Raw genomic sequence first — 13,128 nt, forward strand, 5'->3', positions numbered from 1 at the left:
ATTCGAGGTGAGAAACACCAAATAGCTCACATAGAATACTTTGTGGATTTTGAGTTTATAGGGCTAGGAGCCAGGTTCAACTTGCCTACTCTCTAACATTTGGATTACTCTATTACTCCCTTTCCTGAGCCTTTGAACACCTAGAACTGTCCATTTCTAGGCATCCCAATGGCTGCTATTCATTTACTAGGTTTTGCCTTAGGTGAGGATGGAGTCCATCCCTAGAATTAGGCAGAAAAGCCCTTCTAAGTAAGTACTGCTTGCCTTCTGGTTCCCCCATTTATCAGAGGCACTCTGCGGCCAGTCTCTACCTGCCCCAGACTTTATGGGCCCAACTAAAGCCTTGATAACGTTTTCTTGTGGGAAGGCCCGGGGTGGCCTCTCTTTTCTGGAGAAAAGAGGATGTAAAGAGAAACATTTGATTGATCATCCCTTCCCAGCTGCTGACTTGTGGGCCTCATCATGTCATGTTACACACCAGCTTCCCTTTTGCCTTGGACACGTTCCCTTAACATGCCCGCAGTGCTTCTAAATCTGTAGGTGCTAGGGGGTGGATGAATACCTCACACCTGAGAAATGGGTGGCCACATCATCACTTTTGGTCACTTCCTTTCACAGACTTCTCCCTGAACTCTGCCATCTGATCCCTCCCTTTCCCAACTACTCTTCTGGTGCACCTGTAAAATGGCATTTGCTATCATTGCTCTCTTGAAACACAATCCAAAGGACAGGTTACTCAGTACTTTTTGGAAGACCTTACATATTAAAAAAAATGCACTTTCCGGGATTTTAAGTTAAAAGGGTATCTTGCTCAATTCCAACTCCAAATAAGGCAGGAAATAAAACATTGGTGAATCCCAAACAAATGCATTTCAATGCCATCAGGAGGCCCATCCCACAAGTGTGATCTTTAGGTCTGCATGGATTCCTTTCCTTCCCCCCAAACCCCTGGCAACTGGTGAACATATTTAACTATTTTACAGATATCAGCCAATCCCATACCACCACCATAAACAAAATAAATAGAGAGCAGACTTTATCCAATATAAATTTGTTTTTATTGAAGCAGCAGTCACATGACTTTATATCTAGCCTTTAGATTAGGCCTGACAGAGTGAGCCAGCCCTAAAAAAATGATGTTTCTTTTTGCACTAAGAGACATAACATGTTTACATACATCATCCAGTATTGGAAATGAGCAGATTCAAACACAACATGTGTTGGTAACCTGGGAGGTACAGCCCCACTGTTTGTGGTGTTCATATATTTTACAGATACTCCCAAAGACCATTACTAATGGGATGAAAGTTAAAAGAAAATACAGCTACACCAAACCATGAACACAGTAATCAAAGACAGCAGCTTATACACATTTTAAAAATTTGTCCCTTTCAGGGACATTTCGTTCTTTTCAAAGCAGTGTCTGCAAAGCTTCCTCTACATCAAATCCAAAGGTTTCCAAGATGGAAGCTGCACCTCTTGGGGCCATACAATATAATAAGATCATTTAAAGAAGGAGAACTAGTGTTTGCATCTTGATTTTTATAACAAAGATCCATGTTTCTCTAATTGGAGGAACGGAGATGGTGATGTGACTATATACCGCAGTAGCAGAATAGGTAGGGTGAAGAAAAGAGGGTTGGGTACTGAAATAAAGACCACACACTTGTGAATTTTAATTTCATTTCCAGGCTAACCTACTTTTTATTTAATGCAAATTACAGTACCAGTTAACTATTTCCAAACCAAGTCACATAGAACGAAATGTATTTACAAGGGAATGGGGAAAGGGAAAAAAAAACATTGAGCATACTTTTCACAAAAAAGTTTATATTTAAAATGAAAAAAATATCAGTCACAGAGGCATTCAAGTAGTAATAATGTTATACAGATTTTGCTTTTCCTTTATATCAAGACAGATTTGCACAAGTGTTTGCAATAGTTTGTATACAACCCACAGTCCTTTATATATATATATATATATATAATAAATTTTGTTTAGATTTGTTTTTAAGATGGAAGTGGTCACGCTAATTGGTATGTGTACAGGCCCAAGTGATCCATCGGCAACACACTTATAAATGCAAATTTTACAGGCAAGCACATTTTCATACATCTATCTGTATCTGCCTGTAGACAGATATAATAAGAAAAAAAAAATGAACACAAGGAAGTCTACTTTGTCAAGCTAACCCCTTATGTACTGGTTGTCATTTTGCTTTTATTGCAGAGGTACAAAACGGAGCAACAAACGTGAATAAAACGTCATAACCCTTGTGAAAATAATCCAAACCCCAGGGATTACTTTCAAAGCCTCTCAAACGTAGACCTTAGTCTGGGACTCTACTCTGCTTTTCTCTCTTATTTTCAGTGGCTCAGGTTTCTACTAGAAAAGACAGATTTTATTGGAAAGCATGCTTGCTTTATTTTTCTATATAGGGGAGAAAGTGTTCGGCTCTGTGGTTAGATGATCACTAACATCAACAATAGAAATCAGATACAATTTTGGTTTAAAACAAAGAAAAAAAACCCCAAACTCCTGGGGATCTGGCATTGGCCAAACTTCCTTTGGAAGATTCCAAAGTTAAATCCCTTAAAAAGGAAAGGGAAAAAGAAATGAAATGCCAGTGTCTTTATATCCACAGGGATAGAGAATACAGTAGTCCTCTCAGAAACCTTTGCATTGGTGCAGACAAGATGACTGGTCAGGTAGGCTTTGTTAAAACACAAACCAAAAATATGTGTCTAAAAATTAAGAGGACTTAAAAAACTGACACAACATGTCACTGGAAAGAAGGTGCAGTCTTCTGCCTTGCTGGAATGAACACACGATGTTTCAAAAATAGCAACCTTTGGTTTGGTAAAGTTTTTTTTTTTTTCTACTACTCAAGACATCTTATATGGAGTACTCGGAGGCAAAACAAATGATTTTGATTTTTTTCTTTCAAAAAAGGCCTTCATGATGGGCACACAGTAAGAATTAAACTTATTTTTTTAAGAACGAAATTAAAATGACATTTTACTAAACAGGGGTAGAGGTGGCAGGAGGGAGGGGATGGGCTAAAAGTTCCCTTGTTACAACAACAGCCCTCTATCAGCACGCTGGATTTCTGTGCAGTAACTGCTAGTAATTAATTGCACTGTAGCATTTTAGACCACTGATGTATCAAAACTCAATACTATTAAGAAACTCTGATTTATAAAACCATCTCTCTCTCTATCAGGAGGGAAGCAGATAAAGAGGAGGGCATGTAAGGCTCCTGGAATCTGCTGTCTGTAAGACCCATGGTTAGGATTTGGGGAAGAGATGAGCAAACTCGAATCTATTCGGTATCTTCCAGATCTAGGGCTCGCTGGCACTACACTAAGTCCCTGGATGGACTTAAGTATGAAATGAAACTCGTCACTGGTACTGACTGAGGAGGAAACAACTGTTCAGAACCAAAACCAAGGCAGGGCTTAAATGAAATGAGATCATGAACGTGGTTTCCTCTTTCCACTCCTGAGCATGGTATCACTGAAATTAACTGTGGAAGGGGCAAAGACACTGTTAGGAGCGAGCTAGTATTTCAAAGGGAAAGGGGCGGGACAGGGACACATGGATAGAAAAACCAATTAAAACTTAAAAAATGAAAAACAAAAACAAAAAACAAACACATGGAAGCGAAGGCACTCCAAACTATATAGATACACTATACATTGCTAGAGTTATTGTTACAATAATACAGGCCGGTACCTACTGTACAGAGTTAAAACTATATGGCTTTAAAAAGCTCGTCTACATTTTGTCTGATTATTAAACAGAATCACTGCCCTGAACAGTAACTTTTTGCTCATTAATAACAGTTCCTGGGTCCACATATTTACATACAAAACAATAAAACTTAAATTTAAAAACACTGAAAGAAAATATAATGTACAAGCTTGAATTTGGTGAGGAGCTTTTATTATTATTATTATTATTATTATTATTTACAAAAAGATATTCAGAGACCTGGATCTCACTTGTATAAAAGAGTTCTGTGATACCGCCATGATCCTTGAGAAAGAAAAATCACACACCTCAGCCCTCACACACACACACACACAATAAAATGAGAGAAAAGCATTGTACTTTTCTCTCTTCTTCTCTTACCCCAATTATGGGGGCAAAGGAGGGGGGAGTGTTTCCCAAAACAAGCGCAGATTTTTATGGACTCTAGTGGGTATACCAAGTCCAGAGTAGTGTCTGTGTCCAAATGTTTGGCTGGGCAGTCTGGTGTGAAAGCAGGTTTACTTCTCTGTCAGAGACCTGCTGTTCAGCTTCTTTATAAATCTTTTCTGAAAATGGTCTATCAAAGCCATTCCCTTTAGGAATTACCCAGCCAAATACTTTGATTCAGACTTCTTTCAAATCTTAATTAGCTCTCAGAAGCCCATTAGAAAATGTAAAAGTCAATTTGTTTGATTTGGTTTGACTGAGTGTGTTTCCTTTCTCACGAACTCTGATACAACCAGAGGTTTGAGAAACCCTTTTTGTGGCCTAAGAGCTTAGCTAAACAGTGAGTGAAAACTAAGACGGCTCACAGTTGCCCTTCCGGGTACTGGTTCACTTCAGCAGGCAGTAGGACTCTCTTGGAGAGTCACACACACTTGGTTAAGAAGCAGGACAGGGAACTGGGACCTGCGTGAGGGCCGCCAAGAGACTCTACTTCCCAATCACAGGGAGGGCGCAAGACCCCGAACATGACCTCAGGTGGCAATGAGGGTGAAGGGAGGCTACACACAGTCTAGGGTTCAGCTCCTCAGCCCTGCAGTCATCAGCTAACCTTGGAAGGTGTGTAGAGAAAGAGTGGTAGAAAGGAAAGGCGGCCATCACTCAAGTGATCTTTAAATGTAAAGTACAACTGATTGTGCCTTAAAGATTCATAGGTCAAGTAATGGCCCATAAGCACCAAGGTGACTAAGGTTCATTTTCGAGTATATAAGGCCCACAAAGATGGCAACCTTAAAAGTATAAAACAAACTAGTTGTGAAAATCTATTTCCTCACTGCAAACATAATCCTTCAATCCTCTTTGCTTTCCAAGGAATATTGCTTTTTCTTCAAAAACAGAGACTGAGTCTTATACCATTCACTGATACACAAAGAGAACAGAACAAAAACTCTTAACTGGGTGTGGGGGGAAACATTCTTCTTCTCATGCTTCAACCAGTTGATTTTGATACTGTGGACAAAAACAAAAATAAAAGGCAGTATTGAATCTATGTATATATAACATATATACATACACACATTTATATAATCAGCTTTCCTATAAAGTCAGCAGTACACGTGACTGTTTATACCATTTTGATGTGTAGTTCTTAAAATTCCTACCATCTAAAATCATAATGGTCTATCTGACATACATCAATAAATAAAAATTTAAAAGCATGAGGTTAAAAAAAAGCTGAAATTAAATACAGATTTCTAGATTTGGATTTAAAATTAGAACTATGTGCAGAATGTGGCAATTTCTGCAAGCTCAATTTGTAATTAAAAAATATGAAAAATAAACCAGTAGACTGTTACAGTTCACATTATTTAACTATAATGTCCTCTCAAGTGTCTCTTTCCAAGGGAAGCAACTTTAGAAACAAGTCTGGACAAATTCGTTCACAGTGCTGAGATCTGGCCTTGGCCTGTGCCCTTCCTCCAGGTTCATCAGCTTTTGACCGCTGCAGCCAGAGTGACTGGCTCAACACCCTCTCAGCCTTCTCCTAGGCCACTAGGTTAAACTGTACTAAGATCTGCAGAGAACCTTCAGTCAGGCAAACAAAGACCTGCACTCAGAGCACGCTTGCTCCTCTGATCGCCTGCTCTTGAGTTTCTTCACCACTAGCACTGATTACGAGCAAAACAAGACCTTATCAAGTCAATTAAGAATCTTCAAACTTTATTGACCTCCCTGGGTTACATACAAATGATACACATTTCCTTTTTTATCTGCCACACCTGCCACCAATATGCCAAAGGCAAGTCTTCAAATACCAGAGGATATGGATTAATTTTACAAGTGACATTTAAGTCCCCACTGAGTTATACCTGCTAAAGCTCCCAACCAATTTCAAGCTGTGCACTAGCCCAAAGTCTTACACTTGACTTGAAAAGAAAACAAAGTTCAAAAAAACTTCAGCACAGAACAAAGTCTTCTTCTTTGTGGAAGGGGCATGAGGCAGGAGTCCTGTTTTTAAAGTATACAACAGCAGACTTTTGATAAAAAAGATTGTCGTGGGAGAGAGATTGTGTGTTCTAGTGCTCCGCTTCCCTCCCCACAACCCCTCCCACCCCCTGGATCTCCCTCAAAGTGAGAATACAATGAAATTGGTTTGTATTTATAGATATTTTACAAGGTTAAATAAGAACAACAATAATAATAAAAAAATTGAACACTAAAATGAGCAGGTTTTTTTTCTCTTTTTAATTTTCTTTCCAAACGTGACCAGTGTTGCTGAGTGACACTCAAGTAACTGGTGGTTTTTCCTGTGCAGCTGGCCGCTGGGGGCTGTTCAGGTGGAGTTGGAAGCTGATGCAGAAGCAGCGCTGTTGGTCTGTCCACGGTCTCCAGCATTAGCATCTGCAAATCAAAAGTCCCGAGAGAGCATGAGCAGTGCTGTAACAGCCCGAAGAGAAAAGCACACTGCCCGAATTGCAGACTGTGAGCCAGTGGTCTTCCAAGCTGTATCTAAAAATGTTGTTTTAAATACGGCCAATACCATGAAATCCGAATTTCTTTCTGCTTAGAGCTAAACCCATGCCTTGGCCTGGTCCTGGTGCAGGAAAGATAGTGTCTTTGAGTTAAGTTATAGACTTAGGGGGCCAGACCCCACTTATGTCAAAACTCTTGCTACAGCTGGGATTAACAGTACATGCATGAATACTCAGTTGGGAGTCAGCTCACTTGAAAATAAATGAACATCGCACAGCTGCGAAACTTGCTAAAAATTCTGAACCATGTTATAATGTGCCATCTGCTTAAGTATAAAATGGGTGGAGGCAATGAATGTAATACGGGTCAGTGTTGAGGCAGAAGCGCTATGCATAAATCAAGTTCAGCTGTTCACTTTCTAGGCCCCCCCCCCCCTTTAAACTCCATTATTATTCCACAGCATCTATTAACATTTAAGCAGTTATTTAGTTGCATCTGGGGCAGCACTGCCTCTCAGGTAGGCAACAAGACTGCTGTTCAGTCGGCTAGTCCAGCCACGTCCCTGTGTCATCATGCATGTGACTGTTAATACACAGTTGGGCAAATTTTCTCCCTAGCACTTCATGCTAAGCCTTGAGCAAGAAGAGAAGTGGCTTGACTGGGATGGGTAACTTCTATGAGCCATCTCCCTAGAAGTCATACTGCCCTTGACCATACAAGCTGGTGACACTAAAAAACAAGTCCAGAAGTTTTGCCTCCCTAGAGGCTATAGCTATATCCTATGATGAGTTAAACAACTGTTATGGCTGAATGTAACATTTGGTCCTTGGATCTTTCTTGTTTGAATTTTCTTAATTAGAGGAAGAAACAAAAAAAACCCAAGAACACACAGGAACTCTTCACGTAAGGATTAGGTGTTCAGTTTATCATTCCAATGGCTACTCTATAAAAACTAAACTTCTTTTCTAAATTCCTGATTTTTCCTGCCCTCCAGACTTCCTTCTATATATTTAACTCAGCCTTTGGGGAAGAAATGTTTATATCTCTTAATTTGGTTACGTGTAATTCATTTAATTTCCTTCAAAACACTTAATAGCTACTTCTACTCCTATTTTCATGCAAATAAGCACAAACATTACAGCACAGGGTCCATGCACAGACCATATTACATTCATTAACTCATTGGTATGGCACATAGACAGGTGGCAGGGTATATGACACAGAACCTTTCTCCAAGGGCAGGTACATGCCTTTTCCAATAATCAGTAAATAACAATGTCTAAAATGTTTTCTTCATGACTCCTGGTCTTTCTTAGATATGTCTTTCTTAGCAGGAATTTTACTCTTCAATGATGATCCAAATTCTATCATCAGGGATAACATCAATTTCTGTCTATGCACATGTTGTAAGCCTTCCTCAAGAAAAACAATCATTTTCGTAATTCAGGCACAGGCTGCTTAAAAAACAAGTCTAGAAAGAGTCTGAAAGGCCACAGAGCTATTTCAGAATTACAATGTTCTTCACAAGTCCAAACTTACTGTGGCATTTCCCGTGCTTTGGCGGACGCTCAGAAACTATGCGTGATCATCACCAAATAGCACTCCTCTCTCATTTTTTATATGTTCTGGTCTTCTTCGGGACTTAAGAGATTTACCAATCATGAGGAATTTATCTGCTTGACCATTTAACAAATATACCAGCATTGTTAGCAGCTCTGGCCATGTCAGCCATCAGCTACACTAGAGGACAACCACTAAGGCTCATCTACAAGGCCATCCAGCTCATTATGTAAATTTACTCTTTAGAAAAATCCTATTGTGTGCATGTAACCAGAACAAATTCACCTTCCGAACAATAAAATTTGAAAAGACACTTAAGCTCCTCAGATTTGTCATTTAATGATCTCTTTTTTCTTCTCTGAATTATCTCCAAATCACTTAGTAACTAAAATTTTAACAGCTCATTACTTTGATTACAAATATCCTTGATACCTAAAGTCACACGACTGTATTCATTCATCAAACAAAAACACCTTTGCCCACTGCAATGAATTCCACTTAAAGTCAAATTATGTATGTCTTTGAGAAAAAGAACTGAGATCTGTTTTTCAGAGGCAGACAAAGTATAGGGAGGAGAAACGCAAAACAAAGAAAATATAAAGTTCTACAAACTCAATAGTAGCTCCAACAGAACACCTGGCTTAGTGACTGAACAAAACTACATTTCAGATGCTCTTCTTGGTACATACTTACTTTGTTCCTACTGTCAAATCAGAAACCTTATTTTATTAAAAAAAAAATTTTTTTAACAATTTTTTTAACATTTATTATTGAGAGACAGAGATACAACATGAGCATGGGAGGGGAAGAGAGAGGAGGAGACACAGAATCTGAAGCCCGCTCTAGGCTCTGAGCTGTCAGCAGAGCCCGACACGGGGCTCGAACTCAACAAACTGTGAGATCATGACCTCAGCCGAAGTCGGATGCTTAACCGAATGAGCCACCCAGGCGCCCCTTATTTTATTTTATGTAATTGAATATGGGCCTTTTATAATAAAAACGTTTATTAATTACAAATTGTCACTGGATTTGGATGTTTACTGTTAACTTCTATAACGTTTCTTCTCAAACATTTAAACAGTGACTGTTTAAAAGCAGCAAAATTCATTTTGCTCATTTCTCCTGCATTCCCTTCCCTTTAACATTCATACTGGTAAAATTGATGCTACATGGCATTATGGTTTAAAGGATAGGCTAACGTCTTTTGATTATAAAGCATCCAACTCAACTATGAATAACCACAGACTGACTATACAGTCTCTTGTTTTTAGTCTTGACATGCTATTTTGAAATTCACAATGACACATCTTTCTTAAATCTAATCTAATTCCACAAACATGGACTAAGAGACCCAGCAGTACAACTTATAACAGCTGTGTGATCCTGTAACAGGTTATTATGTTACTATGTCTTAATTTCCTCATCTGTAAAATGGAGATAATATCACTTGCCTATGAAATAAGACCCATAAGGTGCTTTAGCACAGCACCTGGGTTATAGTAATTGTTCAATCAATGGAAAGGTAAAAGAGACATCTAAAAATACATAAATTTATAGTTTAGTGTGACTGCAATAACCACCATCACCACCATAATAAAGGGGCAGCAACTGTTAACATCTGAGTGCTTACCAATGTGCCAGACATCATACTAAGTACACTGCAACATGTCATTTAGCCCACAGAACCCCAAGAAATAGGTATAATTATTGCTCCCATTTTGCAAAGGGAAAATAGAGGCACAAAGAAATTAAGTAATGTGCCCAAGGTTGCAGAGCTGACAAGCGGGAGAACTGAGTTGAGTACAGAGGGATTAGAGAAGAGAATGATGGCCTTTATGGGCAGTACAGGGGACAGAAGAAAGGATTTCCTGGCAAAGGGAGAAAAGAGCTTAAGGGGACTTTCATTCAGACCCAATTCCTATGTAATTGATTTACTACGATTTCTAAAAGCCTATTTCTATTATCTAAAAGGGTTACTCATTAAAACAGATCTGTGAATTTATGATATGAATTAAAAATACAGTTATTTTATTTCCTAATTCTCAATCTATATGGGGTATACAGAGATACAAGTGTTTTGGAAACAACTATAGAGGCGATATTTCACTGACATCTAAGCTTCTTAGAAACCAGTGCCTATTACCATCCTTCTAATGCTACTTCAGAACCAACCAACCAACTAACCAACCAACCAACAAAGGACAGATTTCAGGGAGAATGGAGAGAATAATCAGCTTTGAGGAATGAAGGTATAAGATCATTCTTACACACTGTGGTAGCCGCTTTCCAAGATGGCCTCAATGAGTCATGCCTCTTGGATGTCAATACCCTAAGGTAGTCCCTTCTCCCAGGAATAGGGCTGACCTATGCAACCAATAGGATACTGCAGAGGCAATGAATGGTGTGTGATTTCCAAGGTCAGGACATAAAAGACACTGGTTTCCACCTTGTCCTCCGTCCTCCTTCTTGGATTACTTGGTTCAAGGGAAACCAGCTGCCACAATGTGACACTTTAGCAGCCCTATGGAAGGTACACATGGTAAGGGGACATGCAGCCAGGATGGATTCACCAAGCATATAAATGAGCCATCCTAAAAGCAGATCTTCCAGCCCCAGGTAAGCCTTCCAATATCTGGAGCCCTGGCTGACATCAACCTCATAAAAGACTCTGACCTAGAATCATCCATCTAGGCAACTTCTCAATTCCTGACCCATATAAACCATGTGAGATAATAAATGTTTATTCTTGTTTTAAGCTGCTAAATTTTGGAGTATCTTAATCTGTAGCAACAGAAAACTAACACATACACATAGGTCAAATAAGTTAAATGCCAGGCAGAATTTACACTCACAAGCCCATGAGAGCATCCCTGACCAACTCTCTTTATAAGATTAGGTATGCTCCTAATAAAACATAAAAAAGGCAAGGAAAATGGTATCAGATGATCAATTGTTTTTTCCCCTAATTCTAAGAAGATTCTATGGTTCTGTAGCTTTTGTGCTGGATAGCGCAAACGGAATTTGTGTATGTATTTACTGAAACCAACTTTATTCTGTGTGGCTTCAGAGACAAAAATGACAAGTAGGGCAACCTCATAGTGAAGCCAAGAGTGAAGCCCTAAGGTATCTGGTTCTCAATAAAATTCATGAGGGTGCAACTTTTGCCCCACAGAATTTTTTTTTAAGCTTATTTATTTTGAGTGAGAGAGACAGGGAGAAAGAGCGAGAGCATGTGCAAGAGTGAGCAAGGGAGGGGCAGAGAGAGAATCCTAAACAGGCTCCATGCTGACAGTGGGGCTTGATCCCACAAACCATGAGATCATGACCTGAGCCGAAATCGAGTTGGCTTAACTGACTGAGCCGCCCAGGCGCCCCATGCTCTAGAGAAAATTTTGATGTACAAAATTCCATATATAATACACATACATTTTTCTCGGAGAGGAACCATAGCTTCTCCCCTACCTCTCAGCCTTTCAGAGAACTGTCAGAGTAGCAAGATAACTGAGTCATGGATTCATTGAGCAGCTGTCTCAATACTGAGGAAACTGTCCCACCTAGTTGCTCAGGTCATAAACCACAAGTGATCACCAGGATTCTTTCCTTTCCCTATCCCCCTACATCTAATGCATCAGCAAGTACTGTCTATTCTCCCTCCCAATGTGTTTAATCAAATGTACAAATGGCAAGGGGAAGGAGAGTGAATGGAAAGTCCCATCTTTATAAACTGTTGCCAAAGTGTTTAAATGAAAAGAGAGTTAGCAAACAAGGAAACAAGCTGGGAGGGAAGGACAGAAAACATAGGAGGCTGGGTGTTCCAAAAGCCGTGCCACCATGAATCAGCATTCTGCAACTATGGGTTTATAAAAGATAAAGCCTTCTAAGTAATATAAGTGCTCACTGGCCCCGCAGCAACAATGGAAATGTTCTATCTACACTCTCGTATAGGGTGGCTGCTAAGCCATAGTACATAGTTACTTAATTTTAACTGAAATTAAATAAAAATAAAAGTTCCCTATTTATCCTAAACAGGTTTCAAGTTCTTTTTTTTTTTTTTTTTTTCAACGTTTATTTATTTTTTTTTGGGGACAGAGAGAGACAGAGCATGAACGGGGGAGGGGCAGAGAGAGAGGGAGACACAGAATCGGAAACAGGCTCCAGGCACTGAGCCATCAGCCCAGAGCCTGACGCGGGGCTCGAACTCCCGGACTGAGAGATCGTGACCTGGCTGAAGTCGGACGCTTAACCGACTGCGCCACCCAGGCGCCCCAACAGGTTTCAAGTTCTTAAAAGCTATAAAAAATCATTAAATTTTTAGTATTTTTATCATTGACAGATTAGTGAAAGAGCATATTTCAAATATATCAAATCCTTTTTCTATTTCACATGTACTTTATAAGTATATTTGGCTAGCTTTAAGTACACTTTTATTTCCTTATTTCTTTTATTATACTCTCCCAAGTCCATTTTATGTTGCTATTTGCCACTATTGTCTTTCTATTAACAGTTAGAAATGTCTCACGACAGGTCAACTCCTCTAAAAGATAAAATTTTGGCAGCCTGGGATATGTTACTTATACTGTGTAGCTAACTCAGGAAGTTCCTATTCAAATTGTTCCAAGTGGAAATATCTTTATTAAAAAATCATATTTTAGATATTAGAGTTATTAACTGACACAGGAATAAGACCATTATTTACAGAGAATCAAATGGATACCCTAAACTTGTATTTAAACTGAAATCATAACCTACATCAATGAAATGAACGTATCATCTGTAAGGAAAAGGACTCAATTTTCATTTTTCTCTTTATAATGTCTACTATGAGTTTTTGACAGTTTTGGGTGTATAATAATGAGGGAGAGGGAGGGGGGAACCCCTCTTCAGCAAAGCATCATTAC

At 39.1% G+C, this 13,128-nt stretch overlaps 1 protein-coding gene across 3 annotated transcripts in view; it reads right to left on the reverse strand.

The window, feature by feature from the left end:
• Nucleotides 1–1,039: 1,039 nt before the first annotated feature.
• The window catches only part of GSK3B (glycogen synthase kinase 3 beta), a 199,032-nt gene continuing 186,943 nt past the window's right edge, over nucleotides 1,040–13,128 (reverse strand). For all 3 annotated transcript variants that reach the window (XM_045502156.1, XM_045502157.1, XM_045502158.1), the window contains one exon: nucleotides 1,040–6,598. In XM_045502156.1, coding sequence (XP_045358112.1) covers nucleotides 6,531–6,598 — 68 coding nt within the window. In that variant the 3' untranslated portion in view covers nucleotides 1,040–6,530. The remainder of the gene's footprint in view (nucleotides 6,599–13,128) is intronic.

Source organism: Leopardus geoffroyi, chromosome C2 (assembly GCF_018350155.1).
Source record: "Leopardus geoffroyi isolate Oge1 chromosome C2, O.geoffroyi_Oge1_pat1.0, whole genome shotgun sequence".
In the NCBI taxonomy this organism is placed as follows: Eukaryota; Metazoa; Chordata; class Mammalia; order Carnivora; family Felidae; genus Leopardus; species Leopardus geoffroyi.